The 21,965-nt window shown below is 33.4% G+C and overlaps 3 protein-coding genes across 4 annotated transcripts; all 3 read left to right on the top strand.

Moving 5' to 3' along the window:
- Positions 1-4,488: 4,488 nt before the first annotated feature.
- LOC115990898 lies at positions 4,489-6,762 on the top strand. Its single transcript, XM_031114665.1, has 3 exons — positions 4,489-5,148; positions 5,349-5,580; positions 6,281-6,762. Exons 1-3 carry the CDS (start codon positions 4,489-4,491, stop codon positions 6,760-6,762), a joined length of 1,374 nt encoding a protein of 457 aa, XP_030970525.1.
- A 6,269-nt stretch (positions 6,763-13,031) lies between these two features.
- Positions 13,032-16,641, top strand: LOC115993083 (probable adenylate kinase 7, mitochondrial). Its single transcript, XM_031117363.1, has 5 exons — positions 13,032-13,529; positions 14,811-14,951; positions 15,306-15,387; positions 15,491-15,531; positions 16,201-16,641. Exons 1-5 carry the CDS (start codon positions 13,092-13,094, stop codon positions 16,366-16,368), a joined length of 870 nt encoding a protein of 289 aa, XP_030973223.1. The 5' UTR covers positions 13,032-13,091; the 3' UTR covers positions 16,369-16,641.
- A 1,598-nt stretch (positions 16,642-18,239) lies between these two features.
- LOC115988373 (probable adenylate kinase 7, mitochondrial) lies at positions 18,240-21,433 on the top strand. 2 transcript variants are annotated; one of them, XM_031111912.1, is made up of 6 exons: positions 18,240-18,323; positions 18,423-18,786; positions 19,625-19,765; positions 20,070-20,151; positions 20,255-20,295; positions 20,966-21,433. In XM_031111912.1, exons 2-6 carry the CDS (start codon positions 18,607-18,609, stop codon positions 21,131-21,133), a joined length of 612 nt encoding a protein of 203 aa, XP_030967772.1. In that variant the 5' UTR covers positions 18,240-18,323; positions 18,423-18,606; the 3' UTR covers positions 21,134-21,433. The 2 variants fall into 2 exon arrangements, with proteins under 2 accessions (XP_030967772.1, XP_030967771.1); XM_031111911.1 differs by lacking the exon at positions 18,240-18,323 and having other exon boundaries at positions 18,351-18,786.
- Positions 21,434-21,965: the final 532 nt, after the last annotated feature.

Below are 21,965 nucleotides of genomic sequence, written 5' to 3'. Positions count from 1 at the left end.
TTGCCTCTACGAAGAAAAAAAGTAAATAAACTTTCAGCACTTTACATTACAAAACTGAAATTAGCTTATTTATATCTTGAAGTCAAAAGTTTATAGTTTAAACAATGTAAGGACCTTCTTACTTTTGATAGACGATTAAATTAATGATTTTTAAGTGAAATAGAGAGAGAGAAAAACAGTATATGGATTTCTTCTTTGTTTATTTATTATAACTAGACATTGACACTTTCCCAAAAAGAAGAAAAATGGGTATACGATATGTTTTTACTTTAGATTACTATACAAGCATAGCATTGTGTTATAATACCAAAATTATGGGGACTTAGTTTAGGGGGGGTTCATGCCATAGGCAGTTGCCTAAATTGCCAAGGAAAAGAGTCCTGTCTAAATTATCCTTTTAAAATTATTCTCTTATTTTTGTAATTATAAAACAGTGCAAATAAACTATAAACAAATTTAAAAGATAAATGTATTGATAAAAAAATGTTAAAATATATTTTTGTCTTAATAATTGGTTCAAGTTTGATTTGCATCCATAAAAATTTCAAATGATTAAAAAGTGCTAATTTTAGTTCACTTATGTTAAATTTACACTAGATTATCTCAAATATTTAACATAATACATAAATTAGGTGTGATTACAAGGCATGACAAGTTTGGATATAGATATCCCTATCTTTACTCTTGTTTGAAGTTGGGAAAACTTGTACGGACTAAGAGTGGGACAAGTTGGAATTCAGCAAGGTGTATATAGTTTTTCATCCTTAATAAGATGACTCCAAAATTAGCAAGAGAGTATAAGAAATTGCAACGGAGAGTGTCGAGAGAGACAAATATATTTAAAGGTGGTAATAGAATAGGTATAAAAATTATATTATAAGTATAGTGTATAAATAAAGATTAAATTTTATATACAACTAATTTAAGACTATGTATACAAACACATTTGGGGATGCAGAATGAAATACTATAAAATGAACAAAACTTGTCCTAATCTCGTCCTATTTTTAGGAAAGGAAAAACCTGCATATAGCAAAATAGGGGCATGGTGGGTCTGAGTGGATTGTCATTTTTGTCATTGTCAACATTAATCATTTGCCTACAAAATGGGTAATCATTTGTAATGATTTTCAGAAACAAAACTTTAACCTTAAAAATGCTGGGAATGAAAATCAATTTATTTCTGATTAAATTCAAAGTAGATGTCACTGTGTCAGCTAAATTTTGACATCAACAGTAATGTGATACAACTACAACGCGAAGAAATTACAACTACTCTACTAGCAATTAATATTTCCTGCTTGGATCATTATTATTATTATTATTATTTAATTATAACGTCAGAAATTTGCAATTGGCATTGCAATTAAAGAAGGAAATACATGAGCATTACTGATATGTTATATTACCCCACTAAACGTTAATTTTAAATTTAATAAGTCTTTATCTCAAAAAATAGAAAATACTTAATAAGTCTTTGAAGTTTCTTTAGTTTTAATTAACTTTAAAGTCTAGGAAAACAGAGAAAATTAAATGGTGTTTTGATGTGCATTAACCTCAAAAAAAAAAAAAAATACTTGTACCATTTGCGTGTTCCCTTTACAGGTGTAACTCCAATTCAGTTTCCCCAAACGGGCTCTAAATTTCCTGAAATGTAGAGAAATGACATATAACTCATGCATTTCATTAATCTACCCCACTGGCCTGGCTAGTGGCTAGCACTCAGGACAAGCCCCATCATACCAAAACCGTATGGCTTCATAGTACACCATCCCACGTAGCTAACAGGAGGATGTGTTTTATTTCTAATTTTTTTTCCCGTATACTGTAGAATAACTTTTTTTTTTTTCTTAAGAACTGATTTTGCTCAATTTTGCTTTTTAACTTGTCATCAAAACAGCCAAAAAAGTCCATTTCTTTACAAATGAGAACGTGACTTCGGTTTTTTTGCAATAATTGAAATTTTATTATGGGATCAGGGTTAAAATTTGGTAAATTAGGAAATTATGCATGTCTGATTCTTGGCTTATCTAGTAATTTGTCCTTTTAAGAATATTATAACTTTGTAGATTACCTATCATATTGAAGTAAGCATCCAAGTTCAAATCAAGCTGATAATTACATAAATGCAGCAGAGATGATGTGTAGAGATGAAGTAGTAATCAAACTGATACCTACATAACTGAATTTGAATACTAACCTTGTTGAACCATCAACTCTGACTCCAATTGTTTGAATCTTGGGTTTGTGAGAGTTGAGAGTTAACACTTTCGGAGTCTTTTGTGAGGGATTGGTACAACCTGTTATAATTGTTTTAATTCAAAAAGTCTAAGCCAGTGGGTTTGGGCAACAATGTTATTCTAATTATTACTCTTTTCACTTTTACTTGATGTAGGACTTGACCATGTAACCAACCAACACTGAAACCAAAAAACATATGTGGTGGTGATCTAGAGTGAAGTTGCAAGTGTGGTTAGGCCAGTTAGAGCAAAAAATACATAAAGTAGATGAAAGATATGCAGAAAGTAACTGGAGGAAGAGATAATTTATGAAAAAATATATAATATTTCTTTACAAGAAAAAAAAAAGGATAACATATTTTAGAAAGGGGAAACTTTTTTTGATGGAAGATATTTTGTATTAATATATTACAGTTTTATGCTACAATTAAGGACTAGATTCTGATTTCTACATTTCGTGGATACAATTAGGAAAGTTAACGGATAGTTATAATGCTTGTTAATGTAGGCTACTGTGTGACCAAAATTATGTGCATCCTCAATCAAAATTTTGCTTTTTCCATGATCAAGGTCTTCAAAATTTTGAAAAAGGGACGTCAACAAATATATACCAAAATATATGTACATTGGCCAGCAGGAAGTTCATTTCAACCCCTGAGCTCCAAGTGGAGCCGTCCATGTGCTATGTGGGGAAGACTACAATAATGTAAGGTGAAGGATTGTTTGGTGTGATGTGTGACTATCCGAGCAAGTGAAATGAAGATAAATAATTTATTAAAAAAAAAAACTGTAACTACTGAATTATGATTTATGGCTGCAAAAAATTTGAAACGGATATTAATTAAAAGTGAAAAGAATTTATTGAATAAACAAAGAACAAAAACAGCGAGAGGGAGCGAGAGAGGACATGCATGAACACTCCTACAAAAGACAGAAGTGCTATTATTGGATGCTTTGCATCGGTGTGGCTGCTACTTATAAAAAACGTGGAAATGAACACTAGTGGTTACTGTTTGTAACTTTGTATGGACTGAAAGGTTCGTTTTGGTTAGATGGGAGAAATATGTTATGTTAACGATATTTTTATAACATTTTTATAAGAAATATATTTTCTATGATAAATATATATTAAATAGTAAATTGTTATTAATAAACAAAAAATAATTAAAATGTTATGAACGTAACACTTCTTTAAATTAATTTAATGATTAAATTTTATGATTTTCAAATGCTTGAGTTTAGGAACAATTGATTAGTGATAAATTAAATTATTAAATTAAGTTTTGGTTACAATCAATAATAATGTATCAATTTCAGAATATAAATTAAATAAATTACTAGTCTTAGTATTAAAAAATAAATAAAATTTTATCAAAAATTAAAATAAAATAAAAATGAAATGTGCCGCCTTACTCTCAAAAATGTTAGTACGTGACTTCAAAATAAAGATTTTAAAATGATAGCCATATAAATTATCCCTCCCCAAGATACAATTAATATTAAATGCTACCCAATGCCGAACACATAAAAAATCATCATATACACATTCCTTCTTTCGCGTCATTCTGTTATTAAACAATGTTCAGGCAAAAAAAACTTTATTAGAAAAAACTGTAAGTACATCTTATGCTTTTTACTAGGTTAAGGAGGAAGTCAGGTGAAGTCATACTTAATATTGTATATAGTAACTTGTCAATTGTATCCATAGAGTATTCCATGTATAGTAGTCAATGACTGCGGAGGGTCCTTCAACTAATTAAGCCATAACAAACTAATGGAATCCATTTACCTTTTTGAAAAGGTAATACTATTTTGTTCATATGTTGTATTTGAGTATAAGCCAATAATAATAATAATAATAATAATAATAATATCATTGAATTGAAAATATATTCAACCACAATCATTTTAAATAAGCTACAATTTGAAAAAAAACAAAACCAAAGATAATATGTAAAATTATCAATGGCATAATAATCTCTTACAAATATTTCTTTGCTATTCCTTAAATTAGGTCTTCTTGTGTTTGACAAACCATATTTGTCTTCAAGTCGTAAAGGTTTAATATTGTTTGGATTATATGGTGAGATGAATTCTTCCGCAGCAAGGTTCATGTGATTGTAGGATCTATCATAAAAAATCCCTTAAGAAGCAGGTTTCTATACATAGAGCAATATAGATATATATACATAAAGTGATATATATATATATATATATGTACTTCTTTATAGTGGCTGATGTGAACTTAATGGCTGCCCACAGGTGTGCTTCAGTTATGGCCGACCCCGATTCAGATCGCGATTCAGGCATGGCTGAGTCCGATTCAGATTGTGATTCAGGCATGACTGAGTCCGATTCAGATCGCGATTCAGGCATGGATGACTCCGATTCAGATCGTGATTCAGGCATGGCTGAGTTCGATTCAGATGCGGACGATAGTGAGGTGGAGCTCGAGATTGCCACAGCCTACGTTCAGCTGTGCATAGAGTACGTGCAAAAGTACTACATGAAGCGACCTAGGTGCACTAGTATCCTGAGTGGGAGGTCATATGTGATTGAAGTACTAGAAGGAAATCCGCAAGTGTGTTATGACATATTCCGCATGGAGAAGGCCATTTTTATACACTTGTGCAATGAGTTGAAGCGGCTGCACCTATTAGAGGAGGACACTGGTTGGGTTTCAGTTGAGGAGTCCGTTGGGACAGTGCTATATATTGTCGGACACAACGCTGACTACCGGGTAACTGCCAACCGCTTCCAACATTCTCTCGAGACCATTCAAAGGCGGTTCCGGCGTACCTTGCGTGCTATCCATGCTTTGGGATGTATCATCATCCGGCCTGACGTTGATGCAGCTGAGCTCCCTCAATCACTTCGAGAGAATGGGAAATATTATCCATGGTTTGAGGTATGCTTCGATTTTTCCTTTTTTAGTTATTAGCTAAATTATCCTTGTTATGAAATTCAATTGTCAAAGATCTATAATAGAGATTAGAAAGAAAATAAGATGACCTATGAAAGAGTTTTGAAATATTTCTAGTTTAATTTATTGCACTATATTGCACATAAGTTTAATTTATTAATTACTGCTACCTATTTTGTTAACAGAAATGTGTGGGAGCTATCGATGGGACGCATATAAGTGCCTCTGCCCCATCCGCTAGGACTACCGCATTTCGAGATAGACGGAGTGATATCACCCAAAACGTGATGTGTGCATGCAACTTTGACATGCGGTTTACATATGTGCATTCGGGATGGGAAGGGAGTGCAAATGATTCACGAGTCATGCAGGATGCACTTGGACATGCCGAGTATGAGTTCCCTTGGCCGCCTAGAGGTAAACAAAAAAAAAAAAAATTTAGGAAAAAATTCCGCATTTGATTTTTGACTTGTCAATTGTTGCATCTGACTTCGCATTTCCTAAGTATTTTGTAGCATAGTATAGATGTGAAAACTATTCAAAATGGGATTGTGGAGTAGTAGGAATGCACTGTGTATGATAATTCTGAAAAAGGTTGTGAATCTTTGTGGGTTGTGGTTTTGTCATATTTTTCTAAATCTCATGACACATATTTTATTCATGCATGTCTTTTCATAGGTTTGGGTAAATTTAGATATTTACGTTAGTTTACTTAGAAATCCAAACTGAGGACAATGAGTTTGTAACTACTTCATATTTTGTCCTTTGTGAAAAAAAAAGAATACCTTGTATACACTGCACTTGATTAGTAGCTACGTAATTTTATTATATCGAAACTAATTCAATGAATACATGAATTGTGTGATTCACATTCAGCACTCTATATCATGGATAAAAGGTCGTGTCAAAGTTTGCAATGTCACTCATAAAATTTGCTTTCATGGAATAGTTAGTTATAGTCAATCACTGCATGGTCATTCATTATTTAAGCTGATATCAAAAAACTTTAGTGCATGGTTCGTATACATACATGTATAGATACACTTCCGTAGTAAGGAACTAGCAACAATAGTTGTGTTAAGTGACTAATTGGCAATGGTTATCACTCGTATTGCAGGATCGTACTACCTCATTGACTCGGGATACGCTATAGGCAGTGCATTCCTCCCCCCACACAAGTCCACACGCTACCATGCCCAAGAGTTTCGGGGTGCGAACCGGCAGCCTAGTACCCCACAAGAGTTGTTCAATTATAGGCATTCCTCATTACGCATGGTGATTGAACGATGCTTTGGCGTCTTGAAGGCGAGGTTCCCTGTTTTGACTGGAATGCACTCATTCTCTATCTCTAGGCAATGGCTGATTGTGACTGCTTGTTGTGCATTGCACAACTTTATTCGCATGTATAATCGGGCAGATGAACTGTTCCATGTGTGGGAAGGATCATTTGTGCGTAATGGAGACGCAAACATAGCAGGAGTTGCACGCGTAGGTAGTGGGGGCACTGAGGAAGCTTTTAATTCTCGGGCACAACGAGCAATGTCGGAGTATCGTGATGTGGTAACTGCTGCTATGTGGGCAGATTACATTGTTCAATGATTGAGGTAGATGGGCATTATTTTATTAAAATGTGGATGACATGGAACTTTGTATAAGTTTAGATGAAGATTACTGTGTTTTGTTGTTGTTATAGGTTTGTATAACGGAGTAGTGAGCCTCTTTAATTTGGACTGCAGCGGCTCTTACTGTTGTTTTTGGTGAACTTAATGGCTGCCCATGAAGCTGGATTGTCAACATATATAGTAGTCACTTTTTGAATGGCTTTCACACAATTACACTACTCTCCATCTTTTTGAAAAGCTAGATTCTATTTTGTCCCAATTACATATGTCCTTTATAGGATTTTAGTTTCCATACTTGTTACATTTGTTTATGTTGGAAGAAAATTTAAGAAAAAAAATATAACAAAAATCCTACTTAATTATGATCAATATTGTTGTCACAAAAACATTGAGTACATTATTATCAATTCAAATGTATTTGTTGCAAAAAATTAAGAACTTATGTTGCATCAGCTATATTAGATTTCTCTTTCCTTATATTAATAATTTTTTTATTATTTAATTGGACTGTTTGGTGTCCCAGAAATTGTGGGACATTGGAAGAGAAAACAAAGTAGAGTTTGAAGCTTTGCATTTTTTTTTTCTTTTGTTTTTGGTATAGAACTTGGGGTGTAACAATTTAAATCTTTTTATCTTAATTTTTTTAAATGAAACTCTAATTCTTCAAAGTACACCAACTTAAGTGGATTGTTGTGCTATGGTTGGAATATTTTTGTTTTGGACCTTAGTTGGCCTATTTGGTTGACAAACAACTTTGGGCATTGTTTAGATTTTGAAAAAATGTTTGGGATTTCAGGAGTGAGGAAATTCAAAGGATTGAATTCAATATATAAATTCCATTTGTACCTAGCTTTAAGCTAATTGTTGTGCAAATGGGAAAACTAATTGGTTCTTGATTCTTGAATATCTATGTATAATATTGTCTACATGAATAACAGTTGGGTTTTTCGTTTTAGATTTTGGATTATGCTACGTTTTTTCAACAACTTCATTTTCTTTTTAAAATTTTCTCCTATTGAATATCTAGAATATTGTGTACATGAGTTTTAGACAAAACATAACAATACTTCTATGACTAAGTTTTAAATTTTGTATTTTGCTATTTCTGTCCTTATTAAAAATGGTATGATATAGCTGATGTGATGCAATGAAAGTAGGAGGAATTGATATTTTTAGGGCATAGCAGCTAATACATTATGATCATTTCCCTTAGCCATTTAAACTTCTTGACTTGGAATGCTAATAGCCATCATCTATGAGGCAAAAACAATTGGTCAAGTTTAGCAAGTTCCCACTAACTTTGACCACAAAGTCATGGCAATATAGGTGACTCACTTACTTAAAATTCATGTATACACTATTTTGATTCTTTTTGGAAATTTAGAACATTGATAAAATGAATGTATGGGCAAGCGAGTGATTTGTATATACACACATTGATGAATGTGTGTAGTGGACATGAGTAGAATCAATGGCATGTGTTTGATAATTTGGTCTTTGATGGAAATTAGTAAAAGTGAGGGTCTATTAAATTTTTACCTCTTTCCCTCTCCACTACTCTTTACTTGACTGTTTTTATCTCCTCTCTACTCTCTACTTTACTGTTATACTTCTTTCATCATTTTCTCTTTCTTCTATTTTGACTCTTCTTCTCTCCATTCTATTTTGTATAAATTCGATATCATTTATTTATTTAATCCATCAGTTTTTTCTAAAAAACTGTAAGTACTCTCTCTCCCTCTCCCTCTCTTGTGGATTATTTTTCTTTCTTATAATTTTGATTAAGGTTGATGGTTTTTTAAAAAAAAAAAAAATTTGTTTTGGTATTTTTCTTCTTAAATTTCCCATTACAATGTCTTCTTTCTCCCTTTTATAGCTTTGGTTGAATTTTGATTTTAGCTAATACGTAGTTTTTTTGGAAATAGGAGTTTTAGTTTATTTCAATACACATTTTACATGGCTTTGAATTTGAATATGCCTACCAATTTTGAGTAATAAATTACTATAAAGTCTATCTTTTATTCCTTTTGTTTCATTTCAATTCTGGCCAACATAATATTGTAATTTTGTGATAAATTTTTATTATTATGATAATCTCAATATTATGATAATCTCAATATTATGATAAATTTGAAACTTATAAAGTTTTGTTGTATATCAAATATAACACACTATAACAAAAGTTAGGAAAATATAGTTCACCTTAAAAAATTATTAATTAAACATATAAATTGTAATAGTACGATATATTTGTACTTTGTTGATATAAAAATATAAAAACTACTTGTAGAAATCTTTTTAAAGGATAAAAAATATTTAAAGTAATTGTTTTTCTTTTTATATATTACACTCCATTACAAAATATTTATGTATTTTCACGTATCGCGTGGATTTACGACTAGTTTTATTTATAATGAGCGAGTGTTCTGCTCATATTCGAAATAAAATTTAATGAACAAATTTTGAAATTTAATATTTGATTTATGGTTCAACACATCATGCTTTTTTCTTCTTTATTTTTATTTATTTATAATCAAACATCTAGAAACGATAGAAACATACTTGGAATTATATTACTCCAAAAAAAAAAAGAAACAAAAACCTTGTAATCTATATATACTATAAACTACATTGTAGTATCCTGTAGATTGAATTATTCAAAATATTGCAATCTAAGTGTAACCCCTGATGTTGTGAAATGGACTATAAATAATTATTTAAAACAAAAAATTGAGGATCATGACATGGCCGATGAGGCACCTTCAATCAACTTTAGCTAAAGACACAAAAATACTTTTAACTAAAGTTGCTAACTTCCATGCTTTTCTATTCTCGACTTCTTCTGCATGCCAACTTTCAGTCAATAAAGCAAGTTCCAGTCGGTATTTGCAACACCTTGCTCCAAAATAAATATTACTATCATCCATAGAAGAGAATTGTAACTTACAATTCTCGTATGTTCCAATAAATTATCAGTACTAGACATACATTACATTAAGCCAATAACATACTATTGTAAGAATCAAGAGTCAACCCGATACATATTCTATACACTACCAAAATGGATGACTCAAGATTGTCTAAAAATATTACACAGTACATCAAGTTCAAAAGGAGTTAGTAGTACATAATAAGATAATATGATTACATAGTAGGAATTAACACATCATCATAACAATGTGGTTTACAACATCGTCATACTTAGCAGTACTGCAAGCACAGTGAAAAACAAACACCAAGCAATGAACCTAAGCTTCACCATTTTCTTCGGTTGGTCTGAGGGGTGGACCTTGTCATGTATGACCCTCAATTCCTCTCGCAATACACATAGCTCTTCTTGTAGTTGCTGGAAATCATCCGCATATGACACTGGCGTCTTCAAGGGAATACACCATTGAAAAAACCGACATGTGTCCTTTGGGCAACATTGGAAAAGCCTGTACCGGTTCTCATTTCGTTTATCTGAAATCTTCACACTTGCTTTCAAGCCACAGAAACAATTACAATTTCGGAACCGAAGGCCATCGTCAAGATCGTCATGCATTGTGTCTGCCATCTGCAAGAAGAAGCCAGAAGCGTACTCATTTACACCTTACAAAATGTAATCAACACTATTAAACAACCATTTCAACATGGTATCCATTCGTGCAGCAAACAGTTGATGCTGAGCATTAGTCTATATGCAGCAAACATTTGAAAGGAGTCCTAACTCTAAGAAGCTACAACTAACATGAAGATATCATTTTGAAGCATATGACATAAACAATCAAAACTCACAGAATGAGCACACAGCCACTTTGGACATCTTAAGGGCTACCCATGAATGAGCACAAAGAAGATCCAAACTCACAGACTATTCCTCAAGCAAGCTTGAAACATCTAACCACTAAACTACCCTGAAGTCATTGTATTTTGCATGCATATATCAGCTTGCATAATGATACAATTGGCAGAAGGAGAGAGTTCAATTCAGACCCAATCATTTTTATCAAAGGAGTATAGTAGAGACAACACCCATGATCTCAATAAGGAAATCAAAAAGTGATGCTCACTGGTATTTATAAGGATTGAAGACAATATCACATAATGCTGTCGGCATTTCATATCAATATTAATACGCAATCACATATACATTTCCAAGCTCAATCACTTGATGAATGCACACAACTCAAAAACAAATACTGCTATATATATATATGCATCTCTAGACATAGCTAGAAGCTTTTACAAGATATAGCAAAAAATTGTACAAAGGAAATGCCAAGTAAATATACACAATAAGTGAGCCTACTGATTCCCACATGTTAGTCCATGGGTGACCATTCCCGTCCAAGTTGTTCCCCACACACAAGTCACACTATGTTATGAAATTGTGATAATTACAAAATTTCAAGGATTAGACAACCCCACCTCAAACAGTTTTTACCTCACAACACCTTTGTTCTGCTCACTATAATTGAGGAACACAATATATCCATAATATCCAAATTCAAATCAACATAATTCAGTAAAGTCTGTCACAAATTCATGAGTAATTAAACTACACCCAATCAACTATCACAAACAGTACAAATTCACGAATGAAACTAATAATAAGCTACGGAGAATTTGGTATTAGCTTAAAATTCACACTCAAATGACCCTCAAATTTCAAACAGCAAGCAAGATACGATTCAATTTCGTTGCTGTGAAGCCCTACGGAAAACCACAACAAATTATTAATATACAGAGTTGGTTGTTGTGTTAGATTTTTTTAACCCTCCTGTTTAATCTTCCGACGCTTTCTCGGCAACCAAGCAGAGTGTTAAGAGAAATGGAAATCGACTGGGTTGTGAATCAAAACAAATTTACAACAGCAACAGATTTTGAGGAAACCCTTAAATTAAATTCGATGCCGTATGGCATGTATATTTGGATTGTAAATCAACTATTCAAAAATCAGAACTGGAAAAATGGGTTTTCCCGATTGGTGAGGAAAAACAAGGGAGAAAACCCAAAAACAAAAAACACAAACAAGTGGACACATCTGAATGTTTACACAAAAACCCATTCAGAAGCAAGCTCGAAGTGAGATTCGAACCTGGATCTTCGAGTGATGGGTCGGCGGCGACAAAAGCTCGATCTCTGGCTCGATCTTCGAATGTTGACGGTGGAGATGACATACGACGACCGTCAAGCCCAGCCGTGGATCTTCTTTGGCGTCAATGGAGATGAGACGGCGTGGGTTTGGCTTTTTCGTGGAGATGAGGACGGCTTCGGGTTGGCTTTTTCGTGGATCTTCTTTGGCGTCAATGGTGGTGAAAAGCTTGCGTCGGGTTGGCTTTTTGGTGGAGATAAGATACGACGACCGCGAAGCCGTCGATCTTCTTTGGCAGCAATGGAGCTGAGGACGGCGTGGGTTTGCTATTTGGGAACCCCTGAGCTCTGAGGAAAGACTAAAGACAAAGGGGTAAAGACGGAAAGATCTTGGATAAAGCAGGGATAAAAATGGGATTACAAGTGATTATTTAATACGGGTCAGCTTTTTTTTTATCAAACAAAACATACATACCAAACACATATTTTATATTTTTTGAACACTGAAAAACATTGTTTAAACTATGATACCAAACACATTTTTTTGTTTTATTCACACTAAAAACATATTGTTCAACAACACTTTTTAAACCATAATTTTCATATCTTTTTAAACAACAATTTTGGAAAACTATAACCAAACGGGCTCTAAGGCTCTCCGCCAATATATATTTTATTCCTAACTTTTCCATTTAATGAACCAAGAAACGATGGCAATTTATGTAAAAATCCCAAAGTAGTAAGAGCATTCTTATCAAACCTTTCAAATGTTAAAAATCTTATTTTTTTAGCATTTTTAATCCAAAAGCTTGCTCCATCAAATGTTTTAAATGGTATAATTTTTGCAATTGATGAACAGTGCAATCTCATATTGGAGACTGCACTGTTCATCAATTGTAAACCATATATTATTTTTTTATTCAATGGGGCCCATTGAGGAGAAATAGAGGATTGAGGAGAAATAGAGAAGAGAGAGGAGAAATAAAAAATTATTGAAAAATAATAAAGAAATATTATTTAAATGAAATGGTAAAAAAAATAGAAGTTTTGATATAGATGATATTATAAAGTGGTGTGTTATATGTTATAAAATTGGGTTTTGAGATGCTAAATACTATATTTTTTGACATATTTGATAAGAATGCTCTAAGGTCATTTTCACACCTCGCACTCATTTCCATTTTTTCGTTATTTCTCAAATTCTCTCTCTCTCTATCTCACTTTCGCGCCATGATCGAACTACGCCGCAGCAGCGCCACCAAAGCCGCCGCAATAACGGCGGCGCCGCTACTCTGCCGACTCACTGACTTTTTTGTGAGCCGATTCCACTCCAACTCCGCCACAGCAGCTCAGCCACAACCCGACTCCGACTCCGACTCCGACTCCGACGACGATGACTACTCCTCCTCCTCCGACTCCAACCACTACTACTACTACTACTACAACAACAACCGCAAGCCGCCGCGTCGTTACGGTCCAAATCCAATGTCGTCGGACTCGGAGGCCTTTGTTCCAACCAACCCGGTCCAGTGGTCTTTCATAGGGAACCCGAGCGCTAAAAGGCACGTGTTCGCTCAAAGGATCTCGAAGCTTCTAGAAGTCCCTCGCATTTCCATTTCTACCCTCGTCCGTCAAGACCTCAACCCTCGCTCTTCTCTCCACAAACAGGTCTCCTTTCAGTTCGACTTTCTTTTGCTTTCTTTCTTTCTTTCTTTTTTCTGTTTCTTGGTGTGTAGTTGTAAATTAGATTTGGGACTGAGGGTAGTTTGGTCATTTAAATTATATTTGAAAGTCACGGTAAGTTATAATACCGTTGGCGAGCTGAATCAGGATGATAAAACATCTGCCTTGCTAAATTACACAAATACCCATTTCTTGTTTTTTTAAAAAGTACTTTTGTGTTCTCGAATAATTTATTTTGGGGAATTAAATAAAATCTTTGGGAGGATAGATTTATATTAATATTAACTGGTGTGTTACCGGTGCATATACACAGGAACAAGTGAAAACAATCATAATTACACTGTTCAAATTATAATTTTTTTTATACACATATATAAATATATATAATTTAGAATTTAATTTTAGACTCTTTGGTTTTTGCACCAAATAATTCATTTGCCATAAAAATTAAAAGAATTAGATGGATACATGGCACAAAATTAGACTCTAATTTGGAATTTCATTGGATTTGGACTCTTTGATTTTTATACTCAATAATTTACTTAGTACAAAAATTAAAATTAGATGGGACATATGTCACAAAATTGAGAATTCGATTGAAAATCTAATTGGATTTTGCTTTTAATATATATATATTATTGTTGTATTGTATAAAATCTTTGGAAAGTGAGGATAGATTTATGAATAATTTTGTGCAAAATATCATGGCTTGTCACATTGTTATTTTATTAATTTTGTTTTTGTTGTTAAAGGTGCTTTAAAGAAATGATTGCAAGTTGGCTCCTAGATAATACAGTTCTAATTATAAAATAGGATTGATTATTTTAGTTTAATTATGCCAAATTACGAGATATCTGTTGTGAAATTACTTATATTTGTTTTTGTAAAGATGCATGGTGCAATTTAAGAGGCAATGAATAAGTGTCTTAAGTTGGAAAAATTAGTTTTTTTTTTTTTTTTTTTAAAACAATGTAATTTATGACTATTCTAAAGTAATTATGCCATGTCAGTATTATCCATTATTATTATAAATTTGTAATTTATTTTTGAGGATTTCATAACTTCAATGAATGTAGTATAATGGGAACTACTGTGCTTATTTCTTATTAAATTAAAGCTTTGATAAACCTACAGATGCATTTGGAAAATTTTCCCAAAAAAGAAAAAAATTTGAAGTGGAATCAGCCTTTATTAGAACTGATGCAATAGCATACTCACTTGATGTTTATCTTTGTGTATTTTCCATTTTTCATCTTCTGAAAATAGATTGCAAATGCTGTCAATGGCGGAGCCATAGTACCGGAGGATATACTATTTCGGCTGTTGTCAAAGAGGTTGGAAGATGGGTATTCCCAAGGTGAAAGTGGGTTTATACTGGATGGAATTCCTCGTTCAAGAATCCAGGCTGTAAGTCTTTTGTCAGAGTTATTTCAAAAAACAAAAAAAAAAAAAGTCCTTTATCAGAGAAACTTGCCTTCTTTTGATGGACTTCATGCAGATTTCATTCATTGAATGCACCTGTCTTTGTTAGATTAGTTAAATGTTTTTAGGTTCCCAGAAAAATTGTTATTGTTCAACATGAAAGGGGTGTAATTATGGATTTATTTACAGACTTTATGTAATTATAGATGTGTTAGTGCTGGTCGAGATATTGTGTTCCATAGGGCATCTTTGCACCCCATAAGAAATAACCCAATTGATGATAAGTTGATAACACGACTTGACACTAATGCTGCCATGAACTCTTAATTTTTGTCACAGGAGATCCTTGACCGACTTGGCAAGATTGATCTGGTTGTGAATTTCAAATCCATGGAGGATAGCTTCATGAAGCACCATGGAGGTAGTATCCCCCTTTTCCCTCTCCAAATTGAATTTCAAGAGAGAAACAAGTTTCTGATATGTCCTTGCATGTTACTCAACCAAAATCCTTAATTGTGATGCAGAGGGTACCTCGAGGGATAGAATCGAACGGTATGCAAAGCAGGTAGTCTTCAATTCTCATATTTTGGTGCTTCCTTATATTGGTAGATTCTTCCTGATCTGTAGTACTTAATTGTGAATATCCGGCTTGGCATTATCTTGTTTTTATCTGATTACTTGGGTTGGTTCCTGCTATTTTTGGTCCAGTCACAAATTTGCACATCCCATAGTGGAATATGAAATGGGACACCAAAAACCTATCTCTACATTAGGCAGTGAGACAAATCAAAGTTCCTGTTCTCTAACAAATTTTGTAACTTCTGTTATTTTCTTTCTTAGTGTGATGCCACCATGGTAAGTGATGTCTTAGTTATCCAAAGAGAAAGAACAGATATAACTTTTGGGGATGTACAGCTTGAGTATATCGCACATCTTGAGTTTGTTTTATGTCTGAATTGTAGTAACCCATCCTCGAATTTGCATGTTTTGAAATGGTTAATTTCCTTCCAGAAAGTCAATTGACTTAGGTTGTGCAATGTCATGTCTCAAATGTGATATTGATATATCAACACTTCCTGTCTGGTTTTTATTCTTCTTGATGGTCTTTTAGTTTGAACTCCTTGTTATACTCTTATTTTTCCAATTGCAATTGTTATCTTGTTGATTTCCACGTCTCTGACTGCAAGCCTTCTTGGGATGAGTTCTGATGAAGGTATTATCTTTTTCTCCCCAGAGCAAGGCACTGGAAGATTATTACAGGAAACAGCAAAAGCTTCTTGAGTTTCAAGTTGACAGTTCACCTGGGGCGAATTGGCCTAGGCTTTTGGCTGCTTTACATCTGAAACATATAGTTGCTGCTCGCACTTCACATAAGCTCAATACAGGGATCGATCGGCGTTAGCTTAATACTAATATTCTGTCCATGTTTGAAGTGCTTACTGTAAATAAGTAATGTGAATCACATGATAGGCCTAGAGTTGCAGTTCTGACAACTAACTTGTAATACAGTTTTTGCAATCCAGGAAACAACCTTACTGAGCTTCTTCCAACGACTTCTTTGTTTTTCTTTCCTTACTTTGTAAAATGTAAGATTTTTGGTAAGTAAGCTCAATACAAATGAAAAGATGTTAGGATTTTGACATAAGAAAAATTGTAGGTTGGAGAATGAATGAATAGAAATGCAGTTAAAAGGCGCAAATTACTGTTCGTATTTGTGATGGATTCATTTTGCATTGGGAAAAGAAAAGGCTTCAGCAGCAAAGACTGTCACTTCATTAGTATCTAATTATTTAATGCAGTAGCCTATAGAGAATGGAAATTTGTATGCTCCTTTTTGTTAATTTTTTCTTTTTATATTTTTTCCATGTGTGCCAATTGATTGATTTTCATAATGATGGACTCATTCATTCCCACTAGAAGCCCATGGTTGGTTGACACTGTGGTCATGGTCCGTTAGATGTATTTCTTTGGCAGGCTCGATGCTTGAATTGGCGATTATATGAGCAAATCATTCAGATTTAAAAAAAGACAATGAAAATGGTGTATGAGAATCAAGCCACTGTATATGACTACTATTTTTTGCCAATTTTTTGTTTGCAAAATATCCTAGTTGAAGATAAATAATCCAATCATGCAGCAAAAGAGAAGATGATGACCCAGCTGAAGCGGGGAAAGCTACATATAAGCCTATCATATGCAGAAATAATTAATTTTCACTCTACTCATCTATTTTTTAGATGGCTCCTATTTAGCTGAGCCATCTATCACTTGTGACATTTTTTAGATAAATTGCATTTCAAGCAAGAAGCCACAGCATTTATTTCAATTTGCAGGTAAGTGTGATGGGTTACATTCTAAGTAGTTTAAAGGCAATTTCAAATTAAACATAAAAGTTTCAAATGAAATTATATACTTAAAAAATAAATTTCAATTAAACCATAATGAAATTATATACTTAAAAAAATATATTTCAATTAAATCATAAACTTGTTGTACTTAAGTTGATACTGGAAAATATTTAAGTGAAATTATATACTCAAAAATATATTTCAATTGAACCATAAATTTGTTTACCTAAGTTGATATTGGAAAATATTTAAATAAAGCGATATCGTGTGGTTTAGAGGAAAATAATGTTCATATATAATAAGCACATGTATTACTTCCAAGTAGCAAGCAAATGAAAGATTTGAACATGAAACAAACAAGGAAAGGAGGGATGTATGAAAACAATGCCAGCACATAATGTCGTTTTGTGTTTAAGCATTCCTTTTATTTATTTCTGGTTAATCAAGCATATAATATTAATCAGAAACAACCATTCTATTATAAGAATGCTCAATTTTATCAAAAGCTAACACATTTTCCATACAAAAAGTGGAAATCAATACTCTGAATAGCTCCCATTTTTGCTAAGCTATTGGTACATCAATAACTTCTCTATAAAATTGATTTGTTTTAAAATTTATAAAAGTACGTTGATTTAGTTTAAAAAATCATCAATAAAATACAAGATCGAAATATGATTTATCCTCAAATGAAATAATAATAATAATAATCCTTTTGTTTTTAAAATTTTTATAGTCATCAAAAGAAATCACTTCGTCCTTCATTTAATTTTTTTATAATAAAGTAACATTTATTTATAGTTCATGAATATTGAATAATATTCACCCAAAAAAAAAAGAGAAAATGATTAATGAATAATAATATATAAGATAAGAACAAGAAGGCTCTCCAAATATATTTTATTTCTAACCTTTTCCATTTAAAAAAAAAAAACGAATTTCCAACAAGAAATGGCGCGCAAGAACCAAGAAAAGATGGCATTTTATGTAAAAATCCAAAAATAGTAAGGTCATTTTCACACCTATCACTCATTTCCACTTTTTCGTTATTTCTCAAATTCTCTCTTTCTCTCTCTCACTTTCGCGCCATGATCGAACTACGCCGCAGCAGCGCCACCAAAGCCGCGGCAATAACTGCAGCGGCGCCGTCGCTACTCAGCCGACTCACTGACTTCTTTGTGAGCCGATTCTACTCCAACTCCGCCACAGCAGCTCAGCCACAACCCGACTCCGACTCCGACTCCAACTACTACTACAACCACAAGCTGCCGCGTCGTTACGGTCCAATTCCAATGTCGGAATCGGAGGCCTTTGTTCCAACCAACCCGGTCCAGTGGTCTTTCATAGGTAATCCAAGCGCCAAAAGGCACGTGTTCGCTCGAAGGCTCTCGAAGCTTCTTCAAGTCCCTCACATTTCCATTTCTACCCTCGTCTGTCAAGACCTCAACCCTCGCTCTTCTCTCTACAAACAGGTCTACTCTCCTCTCAGTTCACATTTCTTTTGCTTTCTTTCTCTGTTTCTTTGTGTGAAGCTGTAAATTAGATTTGGGAATGAGGGTATTTTGGTCATTTAAATGTATATTTGAAAGTCGCGGTAAATAATATCACTGGCGAGCTGAATCAGAATGATAAAATATGTCTTCTTAAATTACACAAATGCCCTTTTCTTGTTATTTTTAAAGTATTTTTTGTGTTCTTGAATAATTTCTTTTGGGGAATTACATAAAAATTATAAAATCTTTGGGGTGATAGATTTATATTAATATTAATATTATCATGACTTGTCACATTATTGTTTTATTATTATTATTATCCTAATTTTGTTATTGTTATTAAAGGTGCTTTAAAGAAATGATTGCAAGTTGGCTCCTAGATAATACAGTTCTAATTAGTTTAGTTTAATTATGCCAAATTAATTATCCAAAAGTTTAGTTATGCAAAATTGCGAGGCTACGAGTTATCAGCTGTGAAATTACTTACAATTGTTTATGTAAAGATGCATTGTGAAATTTAAGATGCAATGAATAAGTGAACCAAGTTGGAAAAATTATTTTCTCTAATTTATGACTATTCTAAAGAAATTATTCCATGTTTGCATTATCATTATTATATAATTGTATAATGGGAACTAGTGTGCTTTTATTATTATTAAATTTAAGCTATGATGAACTCACAGATGCATTTGGAAATTTTTTCCAGAAAAAGAATTTTTTTTTTTGAAGTGGAATCAACCTTTATTGGATTTGGAACTGATGCAATAGCACACACACTTTATGTTTCTCTATGTGTTTTTTCATCTTCTGAAAATAGATTGCAAATGCTGTCAATCGAGGAGCAATTGTTCCAGAGGGTATACTATTTTGGCTGTTGTCAAAGAGGTTGGAAGATGGGTATTCCCGAGGTGAAAGTGGGTTTATACTGGATGGAATTCCTAGTTCAAGAATCCAGGCCGTAAGTGTTTTATCAGAGAAACTTGCCTTCTTTTGATGTACTTCATGCAGATTTCATTCGTTGAATGTGCCTGTCTTTGTTAGATTAGTTAAATGTTTTAGATTCCCAGAAAAATTGTTATTGTTCAACATGAAAGGGATGTAATTATGGATTTATTTACAGACTTTATGTAATTATAGATGTGTTAGTGCTGGTCGAGATATTGTGTTTCACAGGGCATATTTGTAGCTCATAAGAATTAACCGAATTGATGATAACACAACTTGACACTAATGCTGCCATGAACTCTTAATTTTTGCCACAGGAGATCCTTGACCAACTTGGCAAGATTGATCTGGTTGTGAATTTCAAATCCATGGAGGATAGCTTCATGAAGCACCATGGAGGTAGTATCCCCCTTTTCCCTCCCCAAATTGAGTTTCAAGAGGGAAACAAGTTTCTGATATGTCCTTGCATGTTACTCAACCAAAATCCTTAATTGTGATGCAGATGGTACCTCAAGGGAAAGAATCGAACAGTATGCAAAGCAGGTAGTCTTCAATTCTCATATTTTGGTGCTTCCTTATATTGGTAGATTCTTCCTGATCTGTAGTACTTAATCTTGAATATCCAGCTTGGCGTTATATTGTTTTTATCTGTATTACTTGGGATGGTTCCTGCTATTTTTGGTCCAGTCACAAATTTGCACATCCCATGGTGGAATATGAAATGGGACACCAAAAACCTATCTCTACATTAGGCAGTGAGGCAAATCAAAGTTCCTGTTCTCTAACAAATTTTGTACCTTCTGTTATTTTCTTTCTTAGTGTGATGCCACTATGGTAAGTGACCTCTTAGTTATACAAAGAGAAAGAGCAAAAATAACTTTTGGGGACGTACAGTTTGAGCATATCCCACATCTTGAGTTTGTTGTATATCCGAATTGTAATAACACATCCTCGAATTTGCATGTTTTGAAATGGCTAATTTCCTTCCAGAAAGTCAATTGACTTAGGTTGTGCAATGTCATGTCTCAAATGTGATATTGATATATCAACACTTCCTGTCTGGTTTTTATTCTTCTTGATAGTCTTTTAGTTTGAACTCCTTGTTATACTCTTATTCTTCCAATTGCAATTGTTATCTTGTTGATTTCCATGTCTCTGACTGCAAGCCTTCTTGGGATGAGTTCTGATGAAATTATTGTCTTTTTCTCCCCAGAGCAAGGCAGTGGAAGATTATTACAGGAAACAGCAAAAGCTTCTTGAGTTTCAAGTTGACAATTCACCTGCCGCGAATTGGCCTAGGCTTTTGGCTGCTTTACATCTGAAACATATAGTTGCTGCTCGCACTTCACATAAGCTCAATACAGGGATCGATCAGCGTTAGCTTAATACTAATATTCTGTCCATCTTTGAAGTACTTACTGTAAATAAGTAATGTGAATCACATGATAGGCTTAGAGTTGCAGTTCTGACAACTAACTTGTAATATAGTTTTTGCAATCTAGGAAACAACCTTACTGAGCTTCTACTAACGACTTCTTCATTTTTCTTTCCTTACTTAGTAAAATGTAAGATTTCTGGTAAGTAAGCTCAATACAAATGAAAGGATGTTAGGATTTTGACATAAGAAAAATTGTAGGTTGGAGAATGAATGAATAGAAAAAGGCGCAAATTACTGTTTGTATTTGTGATGGATTCATTTTGCATTGGGAAAAGAAAAGGCTTCAGCAGCAAAGACTGTCACTTCATTGGTATCTAATTTTTAATGTAGTAGCCTATCAGAGAATGGAAATTTGTATGCTCTTTTTTTGTAAATTTTTTCTTTTTATATTGTTTCCATGTGTGCCAATTGATTTTCATTATGATGGACTCATTCTTTCCCACTAGAAGCCCATGGTTGGTTGACACTGTGGTCATGGTCCGCTAGATGTATTTCTTTGGCAGGCTTGATGCTTGAATTGGCGATTATATGAGCAAATCATTCGGATTTTTAAAAAAAGACAATGAAAAGATCCTAGTTGAAGATAAGTAAGCCGACTGTGCAGCAAAAGAGAAGACGATGATACAGCTGAAGCAGGGAAAGCTAAATATAAGCCAATCATATGCAGAAATAATTAATTTTCACTCCTCATCCACTGATGTTTTAAGTTTCTCTTCATTTATATTCATACCAAAGTTACAAAACTAGCTAACTCTAAAAGTCTCAAGCGTTGTTA

This window comes from Quercus lobata, chromosome 5 (assembly GCF_001633185.2).
Source record: "Quercus lobata isolate SW786 chromosome 5, ValleyOak3.0 Primary Assembly, whole genome shotgun sequence".
NCBI classification, from domain to species: Eukaryota; Viridiplantae; Streptophyta; class Magnoliopsida; order Fagales; family Fagaceae; genus Quercus; species Quercus lobata.
Note: the sequence above shows the minus strand (reverse complement) of the source record. Positions and strands in the feature narration are given on the sequence as shown.